This window comes from Semicossyphus pulcher, unplaced genomic scaffold (assembly GCF_022749685.1).
Source record: "Semicossyphus pulcher isolate SPU_LCO1_2020_fin unplaced genomic scaffold, fSemPul1.0.p SCAF_5, whole genome shotgun sequence".
Lineage (NCBI taxonomy): Eukaryota > Metazoa > Chordata > Actinopteri > Labriformes > Labridae > Semicossyphus > Semicossyphus pulcher.
The window spans coordinates 12,838,331-12,851,599 of record NW_027211726.1 but is presented as its reverse complement, the minus strand read 5'-3'; the positions used below and the strand labels follow the sequence as shown (position 1 = coordinate 12,851,599).

The 13,269-nt window shown below is 38.6% G+C and overlaps 1 protein-coding gene across 4 annotated transcripts in view; it reads right to left on the bottom strand.

Moving 5' to 3' along the window:
* The window catches only part of ptk2aa (protein tyrosine kinase 2aa), a 69,837-nt gene that overhangs the window by 8,787 nt on the left and 47,781 nt on the right, over nt 1-13,269 (bottom strand). For 2 of the 4 annotated variants that reach the window (XM_069681162.1, XM_069681163.1), the window contains exons 15-26: nt 10,833-10,889; nt 8,040-8,137; nt 7,801-7,885; nt 7,578-7,678; nt 7,180-7,295; nt 6,192-6,292; nt 5,853-5,942; nt 5,499-5,703; nt 4,112-4,223; nt 3,930-4,004; nt 2,387-2,494; nt 1,714-1,818 (exon numbers count right to left, since the gene is read on the bottom strand). In XM_069681162.1, the coding sequence (XP_069537263.1) occupies nt 1,714-1,818; nt 2,387-2,494; nt 3,930-4,004; nt 4,112-4,223; nt 5,499-5,703; nt 5,853-5,942; nt 6,192-6,292; nt 7,180-7,295; nt 7,578-7,678; nt 7,801-7,885; nt 8,040-8,137; nt 10,833-10,889 (1,253 nt within the window). Of the gene's footprint in view, nt 1-1,713; nt 1,819-2,386; nt 2,495-3,929; nt 4,005-4,111; nt 4,224-5,498; nt 5,704-5,852; nt 5,943-6,191; nt 6,293-7,179; nt 7,296-7,577; nt 7,679-7,800; nt 7,886-8,039; nt 8,138-9,998; nt 10,020-10,832; nt 10,890-11,001; nt 11,093-13,269 lie in introns of those variants that run through there. The other 2 variants (XM_069681164.1, XM_069681161.1) reach the window with 2 other exon arrangements.

Sequence of the window (13,269 nt, the reverse complement as noted above, 5' to 3'; positions counted from 1 at the left end):
GGAACGATGATAGAGGGCTGTGCAGACACTATTTCCTTCAAACAAGTAACAATATTAAAGGCTTCCAGCTAAATGAAGATCAATAAACCAGAGTGCCTTTTTATTTGGTGGTTCAATCAGCTGAGTGTCACACTGATCGTCGGTGATACTGTACAGAGTTTGTTCTATTTTAAACTACAAGAACCGTGACCGTATCAAATGAGAGCACAGCTAACAGAATTGACTTTCTTCACACTAACTTCCTTGTTTGTATGAACTGGCTTGTGGGCTCACGTTGGTGATGCATCAGAGGGATGGATGTAAAAGTCCCCGTGCGGTGGTTACACATTATTCCCCCTGGGATGTCTCAAGTATCGGGAATATCCTCACTATAAAGGCAGTTTTTCCAACAGGTTGTGAAGGTGGGTGCAAAGAGGAATACGAACATGCAGGCCAGCAAAGATCCAGTGGTTACCAGAGAACAAATAGGATATCAGTGTTTCAGTCAGCCAGGTCTGTCCCGAGAGATTTCCTGTTCCTGCCTTTAAAATTATAGCAAGCTTTTATTTTTTATTAGTAATAGCAATGACATTACTCCCATCCCTAATCTGTGTGCCTTTCTCTCTCCGTCACCTGGCTCAAAGTGTAATCTGCCCATAAAGAAAAGAGAGGAAACAGTCTGACCTGAGGAGACAAGAAAAACAGACTTGTTTTGCAAAGTACTGATTTTGGCTGCTTTTGGGGAAAGTTTCAGTGACTGATGAGGGAAATTAAGCAACACTAAGCCAGTTCAAAAATTGTCTAAAGTTATTTTGGCAAAAACAATGCCTATAAAGAGTTTTTACTGGGTCCAGGAGCAGAATGTGTAATATGTTCTACCTTTTAAGCTCCATTTGTTTCAATCCGTTATGTAATTTAAGGTGTTGTTGATACCATTTCAGATCCTGTTTTTTTTTTCCGTTTTAGTTTTTTTATAAATGATTTTTCCTGGGGTTTTTTTGTTATGTTTTTGAAATGATTTTTCCTGGGTTTTTCTTAGTATTATTTTTCCTGTTTTTTTAAAAATGTTTTTTTTCCTGGGTTTTTTTTTTTATTTAAAATTTTTCACGGTTTTTAATATATATATATTTTCCTGATTTTTTTCAAAGGAATTTTTCCTTTTTAAAAAAATGATTTTTCCTGTTTTTTTTTAAACAATTTTCATGGTTTTTAAAAAGTATATATTTTCCTGTTTTTTTTCCTCCAAGGAATTTTTCTTTTCTTTTTTAAAAAAAATGATTTTTCCTGTTTCTTCGTAGTAACCTACGCTACATAAACAACATACCACATCCTCACACGTAAACAAGCCACCATGAGCAGGTTAGGAGGCAGCTAATGCTAGCTTAGTTGGACATCAAGTTGCCGAGTAGCAGATCTCCTTCCAGTGAGCTAAAGGAGCTAACCGACTTAGCTACTTTCTGTGTTTAGATTCAGAGAAAAACAGTTGAATTCTGTAAAAGTAAAATTTGTTTGGAAAACTGGTCTCTGGTTACAACATAATGGTGTTTGCAGAGTGGAGTTCCCCAGCATATCCCAAAGTATCAGACTGACAACAGGGTTGAAAAATGCTGGAATTCCCCTTTAATGATCCATTTGTTACTGAACGTGGTGGTCGGTTCATAATGTGGCAATAGTCCACCAATAAAAAACTAAATCTTTTCTATAAATATTTCTGTGTTTGTGTGGATATGTTACCATGAAGCTCTCCTCCTGCTCCAGCCACCGCTGGTCGTCCTCCATCTGCTGCTGCTGCATGATCAGCCTCTCCTCCATCAGAGCGTGGCCTACACATCCGCCCTCCTGTAGGAAAGACTTTCAACTTTTACCTATTTTTTCTTTCACATTTAATCATAAAATGAAAAGAAAAAAGGATTGCAGGGATCAAGTTGCGATTTTAAACATTTTCCTACTGCAGTTACTTTGTTGCTCGGCCTGAAAAAACAACATGAACATATATACATAAACATATTCTGAATGAAAAGTGAGTCACATCAACTTATATGAAAGTTGAGACCTGTGTTGTTTTAAGCTCAACTGCCAACTATGGAAAACCGCTTTACATTTTCTGTTATTTTACTTAGATGTCAACCTGAGACTTTCTTCATGTACTTTTCTGTAGGGAGCTAGGTGAGGTTGGTTCAAACCTTACCGGAAAATGTTAGCACATTGTGGCACACATGGTGCAATAATGGAGAAGACTCGATTCAAGTGGCTCAGAGGTCACTTAAAAGATGACAATGTCTGCTCTTACTACTTTACGGGGTCACATAATAGATGTTATGGCAGCGGTGTCTCCTTTAAAAATCGCTATGAAACTTTGTGAGCGCATTCTGTTAATGTGATATTATATGCATGTGTGTGTGTTTACCTCCATGTTAGGGCTCCACAGTGCAGTGTGCTCAGGTCTGTGCTGGTTCCAGGAATCAGAAGGAGGGTAGCTGCCTCCCACTCCTCCTACACCACCATGGGCTGACGGCTGGAGGTGGACAGAAAGACGGAGAAAGAGGGAATATTAAATACGTCTTAATATATATTTTGTTATTTTTCCACTCTTTTTTTGTTCACTATTTAGACACCATGACAACGAAATTCTACGACAAGCAAATACATGAGCTGAACAAGCCAAGGCTGCGACCGTTTAACCTTAAATGGAATCAACTTTAAGCAGAACTTTGTGGTCGTTTCTAGTTTCTCTTTGTCATTTATCAGCTCAGGAATGTTGTTGGGATGTGAAAAACAAAAGGCTGGCTTTTGGGGGGAACAAATGGAAAAACACAACGAAAGCAGATAAACAAAAGAAATGAGAAACGTCTTTGAAATATAGAAAAACATGTATCATAAAGGTAAACAAATACAAGAGCTGAAATGGTCTATTTCCCTGGTGTTATGTAGTCAAAATACAGATAGGTGGTTAAACTACATTTCATACAGACTCATAGAAAGAGTCATGAAATCAGCGTGAATGATATCAACAAGACTCGATTCGGCATGAGGCCTCAAAGAATCATGGGAGTTCTCGTTCAGCGGTCTGCTTTGATACACGCAACCAAAACACATAGATGTTCTTCTTCCTTGTGATATGATCAAGTTTGACTTAAATAGCCGTTAAAATGATGAACTCCTTATAAGGTCAAGAGAGAGAGAGAGAGAGCAGCGTATCGCTCTAAGAGCCGGAGAGTGGCTTTGACTCGTGTGTGTGTGCGTCTGTCAGCACTACAGGAAATGCCTGCTGTCTGCTCGGTTTACGAGGAGAGGAATAAGTGCACCGAAAGTCTCCCTCATTTTCTCGGCCTTCACATTTCTCCTTCTGACTTTGACACACGCAGCACATGCTTGACGTCCCCCAACACCAACTCTGCCGTCTGTTGTCTGAGTTAACTCAAGTTTAGAGTGTTGGCTCTTGCTGTGATGAGTGTGCTCAACCTGGAGACTGATCTTACTGAGGATAGTTGAAATGATAAGTTGCCAAAAAGGTTTCCAATATTGCAGAATGAAAATGTGTTGGTGTGTTTTTCAGATTTAAGATCAATGCACCTCTCTGGAAAACAGCATTCCTGCAAAGTTTCCACTCAGTGCTTTTTGCACATTTTCCTGACCTTAACTTCATCACAAGTCAACTCTTATTTAACCTAGACCAATCATTTGTGCATTAGATAATAGTATAATAATGGGTTGGCGTTGGTATCATGTAGTATAAATATAAAATTTAACTATATTTACAATATTTTTTAACCTTAAAATGGCAAAACAATAATGAACGTTTGCAAAACACTTTCATAAAAATCTGTACAAATTAGTGACTCTTATATTTTACTGCATGCCACGATTGCGCAAAGTTTCCTCACTATGGGATCTGTGTATTTGCGTGTGTGTGTGTGTAATCTTTGAATGTATTTGTGTGTTCGCTGTACCGGGAAGTGGTTGAGTTGGGGGCTGGAGAAGAAGCCTTCACTGGACCGAGGGCTGGGGTATCCTGGTCTGCTGGGCTACAGACAGAAAGATACAGAAACGGTTTATTACACACATAAAGTGACATACTAATAGTAATCACGTCAGGTGAGTCACTTCGACCATCATTCATCATCAGTCTTACTTTAGGCGGCGCTTCGTCAGACCCTCCAGAGTCCCAGGACACGGTGACTTGTCTCCTCATCTCCATCCGAAGCCTCTCCTCTTGTTGAAGCTTCTCTTCTTCCAGTATGGTGCTGCAAGAGTTACAGAGGACTCGTCTTAATAAATAGTCTACCGGTTCATCTTAAAACAAACATGGTAAAGTTAGTATGCTTTATTAAAGTAAAAGTACTGACAACACACAGTAAAAATACCACATTACAATCAAAAGTCCTGCATTAATAATACTACTAAAATTTACTTCTTGAACTCAGAAGAAGCACCCTGTGATTGTTATACTGTTATGTATTATTTTATCATGACATTATTATAACTCATACAGTAATGTCACTGAAGGATTGTATTGTTTTACTTGTCTTACTTGAGTTGGAGCTCATTTTGAACTGTTATGCTAATGACGTATTAAATATGGATTAATCTGCTCTTTTTTTTGATTCACCGATTGATTGTTTGGTTTATAAAAATTCAGAAAGTAGCACGTAGATTAGGGATAGACCGATTATTGGCCTATTTTTTATTTTATTTTTTAATCTGACTGCCGATAAGAGTTCATTTCTTTGCAAGTTTATTTAACTTTGTTTTATTTACTTAATAAAACTTCAGGAAGTTATTTATTTATTTATTAAATTTTCAGTTAACTTTATAAGAGATGCTGCTGACCCTGGGAACTCCCTGCGCTTTTTGTTTGTTTGTTTAATAAACATATGCTTAAAGGCATTTAAACAAAGTTAAGTGTTGGAGTTTGTATTATTCAAAATTTTGACGCCAATATTTTCACTTTTACTGCAAATGAATATCGGCTCCAAATATCGGTTATCGGTCTCCTTGACTACTAATAATCGGTATCAGTATCGGCCCTGAAAAAACCATATCGGTCTATCTCTAATGTAGATGCTGTCACAATCATGCAGTGGTCCTTCACAACGCTTGTTATGTCCAGCTGCCTAGAAATTATTCAGAACAATTTTATAATAATAAAAAGAAAAGCGGCAAATTCTTACATTTGAGATACTGAAATCATAAAATAGAAAGTTGTTATCAAAATAGTTGCCAAATAACCTACTCCATAATTCATTATTTCTGCTGTACTGCAATAACATTATTTTAAAAATGAATTACTAATAACAGCTGTTCGATAGTTATACTGCAGTACAAGGTACAATAATTCCCTCTGAAATGTGGTAGAGAACAGGTATAAATACAAACACTGGGCAAAAGAAACCACATCCTTATTCATTATTATAATCAAGAGAAAATTATATCCACAGTAAAATGAATGTTAATGTTCATAAAACACTAACTCTAAAACACCTTTGTCAGCACAAACTGATAAAAGGCGACGTAATTACTTCAGTTGTGTTTTGAGCTCGGTGAATCTCGGCCTCTTGCTCGGGTCGTACGACCAACATTTGGTCATCAAACTATAGAGCGTGGGCGGGCACTGAGGGGGCATAGCCAATCGCTCGCCGTTCTCTATCCTGCCAATCACGTCATTGTTCTTCACCCCCTGGAAAGGCTTGATGCCGTACATCAGGATCTCCCACATACACACACCTACGGGGAGACAGAGGGACAGAGACGTGGTTCTTTAGAATATTATAAAACATATGAGCAGCTAAAGGACAGTTGCTCTAATGATACAGAACATTATTTTTTAAGTGTAAATAAAACAACACATGCACACATAAGTGATCATAACTCACCAAACATCCAGACATCACTGGCGGAGGTGAATCTTCTGAAGTTGATGGATTCAGGAGCCATCCATTTGATGGGAAGTTTGCCTTTAGAAGCTGAGACAAAGACACACATTGATGTTTTAATAGTACCAATAAAGAGAGATTTTATGACATAATATTTCTTCAAATTTTGCACTGTTTTCATAAAATCCCAACATGTTTCTAGTTGACTGCAGTACCCTGATGTAACCTTTTGATGGTGGTAAAGTACTAGTAACCAGAAAAGATGATGAACACTGAACTAGAAGTGATCGGACTCTGGCAACTGTCTCAAATGCATTAAATGCCGTGTAGTTTGTGTACCTTTGTAGTAAGAGCTGTCCTCCATGTATCGTGACAGGCCGAAGTCTCCCAGCATCACACAGTCGACTGATGAGACCAAAACATTACGAGCTGCTATGTCCCTGTAAGACAAAAAGATTTTTGTTATTCCTACATGTAAAACATCCTCCAAAGTGCATGAAATATTCAGAGTGAAACCATTACTCTATATTTTTTACATAACCATAACTTGTCCTTTCTTTCTTTCAGAGTCTGTGTTACGTGCCGTAGTTTTGTGTTGTGTTTTCTGTGCGTGTCTCTCTCCTGTTTGCTCCTCAGGTGCTGCTCTCCCTTCACTGCGGGTGATTAAGCTCACCTGTTTCACATTCAGCAATCAGGCAGGAGTATAAAGAGCAGCAGAGAGGAGACAGCCAGAGCCAGTGGGCCATTCGGCTGTGTGTGTGACGGACGTCTTCGTGTTCGGGTTTAGTCCTTCAGTGGAAGGAGGGCGTTTCTTCGAGGCCTTAGTGTTTATTGTTATTTGCAGTTTTTGGTTTACAGTGTTTTGTCTTATAGAACAGCTTCTCTTTTGTTTAGAAGAAGCTCGCTTTGTGTTTCCTTTTTGCTTTAGTTTGTTAATAAATTCCTTCAACTGTGCCTATACTTTGTTCATCCCTTCTTTTTCCTGGGTTTTAATTTATTGTTACTCCCCTCATCCCCTAGCCCATTCAGGGGAACGTAACAGTCTGAATTCACAAAATATAAAGAATCCAGCCCTTTAACATCTCATAATGCAAAGCTTTGCCTGTGCTATGCTGTGTGTGAAAATTACACTCATGCAACACCGTACCCGCTATAATGCTACAAAGTTAGCTTACCAACATAAAGAAAACTTTTTATTGTTTGTTGTTCAATGAATAAGTGAATAGAGGAGTAACTGCATGGACCCTTCTTAATATCCTTATTATTAGTAACTAATCAATGCATGTACATGCTAAGTTAGTCTGTAGAAATCTGTGTGTGTCTGTACCTGTGTACAAAGCGTTTACTCTCCAGATAAGCCAGTGCCGTGCTGAGCTGATAGGCGAACAGGATGAGAGTGGCCAAATCCAAACTGTACTTCCTCACCTGAAGGAACGAACGCAGCTGCACACAGAGAGAGAGAGAGGTGGAAAAAACAGGTGATAAGTAATAAATACTGTAAGATAGGATAAGCCTTTATTGATCCTAAGAGGAAAATCCAGGTGTTGCAACATAACCTTTAAAAAAAGGGTAAAGGGTAAAGGGTTGATTTAAAGATCAATTAAAATCAGAATTAACCTGCAGGAGTGACATAGTTTGTCTGTATTGATCTAAAACAAAACATATCATCAGTTTCCCTTCTATATTAAAAAGAACGGTGTCACCGTCGACTGTACTGAGACGTACCTCTCCGAGAGTGCAGAGCTCCATGATGATCCACACCGGGTTCTCTGTGATCACTCCGATCAGCTTCACGATGTGAGGGTGGTCAAACTGACGCATTGTCACTGCAAGAGAGACAAACACACATTAACACACTTGCTAATAACGATATGTAATGTATGTATAATAATAATATGAGTCGTAACAAGGTTGATACACAGACAAAAAAAACAGTGTCTGCTCTTACATGCTTCTTGCAGGAACTTTTCTCTGACGCTGTCTGACGTACAGTTCTTACACGTCTTGATGGCGACAGGGAGAGATGGTTTGTCCTGCAGAAAAAATACAGTACATAGAGTCTCAGGTTAGAAGAGTGGAGATGATACAGTAAAAGGCTGGTGGAAGTCATGCATTTATATTTGAATGCAATGAACAGACAAAACTGTGTAAAAACATGCATGAGCGTTTGTGTGTATTTGCACGTACCGGGCTATTATACACTCCTTGGTGCACATCTCCAAACTGACCCTCTCCTATGCAGCGGCCCAGCTCTATCCTGTCCCTCTGGATCTCATAATCCCGCGCTGAGAGAGAGGAGGAGGAGAGGAAAGCGTGAAATAGATTTTACCTGCTGTTTTTTCACATACTGGAAACACTGAACAGACCCATCACATTTGACATGCTTCTCCCAGAACATATGGACGGGGTTTCCCAGGACAGGACAATCTGGATTTTATCATGTATTTGGTTTTATCAAAAAAAAAGTCAGCAACGTTCGGCTGTAGAATAATTTAGCTGCAAGTTTCTTTGCAAAAAAAATCAGTGTCCTTTTTGGTAAACCCCATCCAATGACGATCAAATATAAACCATTAAAAGATACACCAAAATGTCCTTCCCGTTACACCTCTGATAAGATGACGTGCACCCTGCCACACATCATCCCACACACACCCACGCACAGCAAATGCATGTAACAGGCAAAAGGAGTCCTACACAGGGCGAAGTGGGGGGACACATAATGATGCTTTTCAAAATAAGGTTCCTTAACTGAGATAAAAACTTGATTCTGGATCTAAAGAGAATTCAGTGTGGTCTGTTTTATAGCCAGTGAGTACGTCCAAAAGAATTTGAATGAATGTGGTTGTTTTGCAACTGCATGCTTTGACATTTATGTGTTGTTATTTATACCTTGTTGAAAAGGCTATTTCTACATATGTGCATGAATATCAGCTGCCGACAACTGCTGTAAAAATGGACTGACTACTGAGCTGAAGAGGTTTAACCAGGACAATGACCATCCTGTAAGATTGTATTTATCGGTTCGGCTAAACAAAGCTCTGCTGTTTGACTCAAACAACAGATAAACAGCAGAATCACCAACCCAACATCATAATCATTACAAGGAAAATTAACTGCAATAAATCTACGCTTGCAGGAAATGAACGGTGGCTTCAAACACAAAAGAACCCACTGATGAAAAAAAAAAAAGTCAACCGCTACAATGAATCATGATTAGGAAATAAAAAATGTCCAAACCGACATGATGGTGAAATAAGAACCAAGCCCATAAACAATGCAAAGACTGCGATGCTGTTTTGGCTTTGGAGCTCTGCAGATTCTGATTAATGAAGAAACATCTTGCATTGTTTATGTATTGGATCCCTTTTGTTTCCACAAGACCCAAATGAACTGCATTCTACCAAACACCAAGGACCACAAGTCAACAACAAAGAGGGTATTCAGTACCGTCAGTATTGTATTTTTCTTTGCCGGATACTTGAAATGAAAGTACAACTCAATCAATGTTTATACGTATCAATTAGAGATAGACCGATATGGTTTTTTCAGGGCCGATACCGATACCGATTATTAGTAGTCAAGGAGGCCGATAACTGATATTTGAAGCCGATATTCATTTGCAGTATAAGTGAAAATATTGGCGTCAAAATTTTGAATAATACAAACTCCAACACTTAACTTTGTTTAAATGCCTTTAAGCATATGTTTATTAAACAAACAAACAAAAAGAGCAGGGAGTTCCCAGGGTCAGCAGCATCTCTTATAAAGTTAACTGAAAATTTTAATAAAAAAATAAATAACTTCCTTAAGTTTTATAATGTAAATAAAACAAAGTTAAATAAAATTTGCAAAGAAATTAACTCTTATCGGCCATCAGATTTCAAAAAACAAAAAACAAAACAAAAAAGGCCGATGCCGATATGCGTCAAAATGCCGACGCATATCGGCGCCGATAATTGGCCCGGCCGATAATCGGTCTATCCCTAGTATCAATCAATCTAACATGCACCGATTAGTTTGGTAAGGAAATATTGAAAAAGGTAGATTTTTTTGCGGCTTTATTATCAAGTGCCTGGCGAAGAAAAATATGAACAACAAAAGCAACATCAGGAGGTTTTTCAGTAGAAGAGAGACAGTGAGTTTTACCTTCGACCACTCCATAGCTGACTGTGTTGGCGATGGGAGAAAGAGGAGGAAAGAGAGATGAAGGGAGGGAGAGAGCCACACAGCTGCTTTAAGATTGAAAATCGCTCGGAAAAAACACACACACACGTGTACACAGACACATTACGCTCACTTTATCAGATGTTTAGTCAGCAAGTTAGTTAATGAACGAAAGAGCGTAGAAGCAGCGGCCACAGAGCGGTTAAAGAGTACGTTCGCGGCTTCGTTTTAAAACATACATTCAAGACACAGACGCAGAGCAGGAACATTTGTGAGAGGTCTGTTTAGAGGAAGTCGCGGAAAGAAGGAGACCAAAAATAAAAACAACAAAGCGAAAGAGACACAGAAGTGAAGCCAGACAGAGGAAAGATGGGAAAAAAAAAAGACTGTGGGAAGAAAGGAGTCCATTTTCAAAGTCGGCCACGCAATCAAACACACGAGTACAGGCCGAAACATCCACATCAGATATATCGTAACAGAGCTACAGCGAGCATTACCTACAGACTAACTTCTTTCCTCTTTAACATATGAATGAATTTGACAGATGTTATGTGAGTGGAGAGAACAGGAGTCATACGGTCTCTCTGACCTCCAGCTGTTTATGTAAGACGGAGAAACTGAACTTAGCTGCTACCTCGCATAACTTCTCTGTCGTTCCCCGTGTGAGCGTGTTTCTTGGATGAGATTCACACCGCACTCGGCTATTAGATAGCACAATAAATGAATGTTTGTTTGAGAAGCCTTTGACAGTGGAACAGTTATTATTCAGGTCTCCTGCTGGAGTTACTTTAGACAAAGCAGAAGAAAGGTACTTACTTGAGGGCATGGTGTATGTGTCCTCTTCATCCACTATTTCTGCATAGTCATCAGTCTCTGTAACACATGAAAAAGGTGTAAAAATGCAAGAGAATTAAAAAATAAACACAGGAATGCAAGTCTTAAATAACATAAACAAACAGGAAAAACATGCACGTGTTCAGTTTACCGTGCGTCCACTATGGAATGCAGGCTCGCTGATGCGCACGCAAACACGTGTGCAGCAAAACAACAAAAAACTGCGCCCCAAAACTAAGAAATAAAGCATGAAGCTAACTCAGAGTTTCGACAAACTCCTGCGCAAAGCAACACCCACGTAGCTCCTCTCATTCTCCCTCCGTCTCTCTCCGCACACACACACACACACTTGGCGGAGAGTGTCAGCTGAGCATGTGTTGTGCATATCTGTCTGTGTGAGAGCAGCTGGCAGCGGGGAGTAACTGTGGCGGCGGAGGAGTGGAGGGGAAAGAAAAACGAAAGGAGACAAAGACCAAAAGGAGAGAGTTCAAGAGAAAGATGGAACAAGAAAGAGAAAGCTGAGAAAAAGGATGCGAGAAAAGACCGAGAGAGAGAGTAAGATGGAGATGAACAGAAAGGGAGTAGAAAAGGAGAAGTGTGTCCGGCTGTCATGTAAGCAGATGGTAGCGTTTAGGCTGAAATCTGTGCAGAATCAGACAGATAGGAAGAAAGAGGGGGAGAGGAAAAGGAAAAGATGGGCCGAGTCTTTCCAAAGCAGATGGCGGTGTTTAAAATAAAATCAGTGTGCAGACTCAGCTGTTGGAAACAAGAGTCAAACATCTGCTGTCCTGAACGCTCCCCTCGCAGCTCTGCTCAGGATTCATCAGGGCTCTGTGGGAACGTGGCCCTAAACTTATCTGAAATCCTTTTCTAAAGCCTGTGGCGGATTTTCTCTGCCATCAAGAAAGTCAGTCACGAAGAATGAGCTGGAAAAGGAACTACTGGCTAGCTGTTCAGTTCTTAATGTTCGTGTTGAATGCTTAAATAAATGTGTGTTCATTTTGGGAGATAAATATAACCTCTCTCTCTTGCGAGTTAAAAGGCTAGATCACCTTAGCATAAATATAATTTAACTCTTGGCCAGAGAGAGGATATAAGATTGATACTATTTTCATGTATTTATGGTATATATATAAAAAAAAAAAGGTTAGCTTAGCTTAGCATAAATATGTCCTCTCTCTTGCCAAGAGTTAAATGATAAGATTGATACCATTTTCATGTATTTATGGTAAAAAAAAGTTTAGCTTAGCTTAGCATAAATATGTCCTCTCTCTTGCCAAGAGTTAAACAATAAGATTGATTTTATTTTCATGTATTTATGATTAAAACAAAAACAGCTTAGCTTAGCATAAATATATCCTCTCTGTTGCCCAGAGTTAAATGATAAGATTGATTCCATTTTCATGTATTTATGGTAGAAAAAGAAAAATAGGTTAGCTTAGCTTAGCATAAATATATCCTTTCTTGCCAAGAGATAATTGACACAATTGGTTCAATTTTCATGTGCCTATGGTAAAAAAAGGTTAGCTTAGCATAAATATATCCTTTCTCTTGCCAAGAGTTAAATTATAACATTGATTCCATTTTGTTCCAAGGTTAGCTTAACTTAGCATAAAGACTGAAAACAGGAGGGACATGATGTAAAGGAAAATAAAGCACCAGCATTTCCAAAATTTAAAATTTAACATGTTATATCTTGTTTGTTTAATATTCAAACTTGTTATATTTGAACCAACGAATTCGTTCCAACTACATATTACACAAACATAAAATTGGTATCAATCAGCTATCAGTCTTTTCATCTAACTCGGAGTAAGACAGCCATGTGTGTTCAACTGTCAAATTATTCCATTAGGGCATAAACACTTAAAGGTTATAACTTCTACTCTTGTTGCTACAGGTTATGTAGCATTACAAAAGCCTGAAGCAGAAGAAACTGTTTAATGGAACAGCCATGACTCTTGCTAAACCACTGCTGTGCTTTATTTATGTTTCGCATGAGAGGAAAGAAAAGACTTTAATGTGTCTCTAAAAATATCCTCACATGAGCTGGAATATGAGCAGCAGCTCTGCTAACTGCTGTTGCAGCTACAAGTGTGTTTTATTAGATTAACTGGTCATAAACAACATTGCATTTCAGCAAAAGGTCAATGTGTATTTGATAAAACACATTTCAGCAACAAAATCAACATTGTAGCCGTTTTTTATACTTTTCTTCCTGCTTTTTAGATGTGCAAAGATGAAATTCTGTCAGCTGATTTTAAACTTTCTTTTCTTTTTTTGTTATCTTTTAATCTGCAGCATCTTTAAACATTTCAGTTTTACATTTAAAGGGTTTTTTTATCAGTTCATACTGTTCAGTCTGTTGTTGGACTGGCAGCACGTTCGCTCGCATGTGGTTTAGAAATTGCCCTAAAGA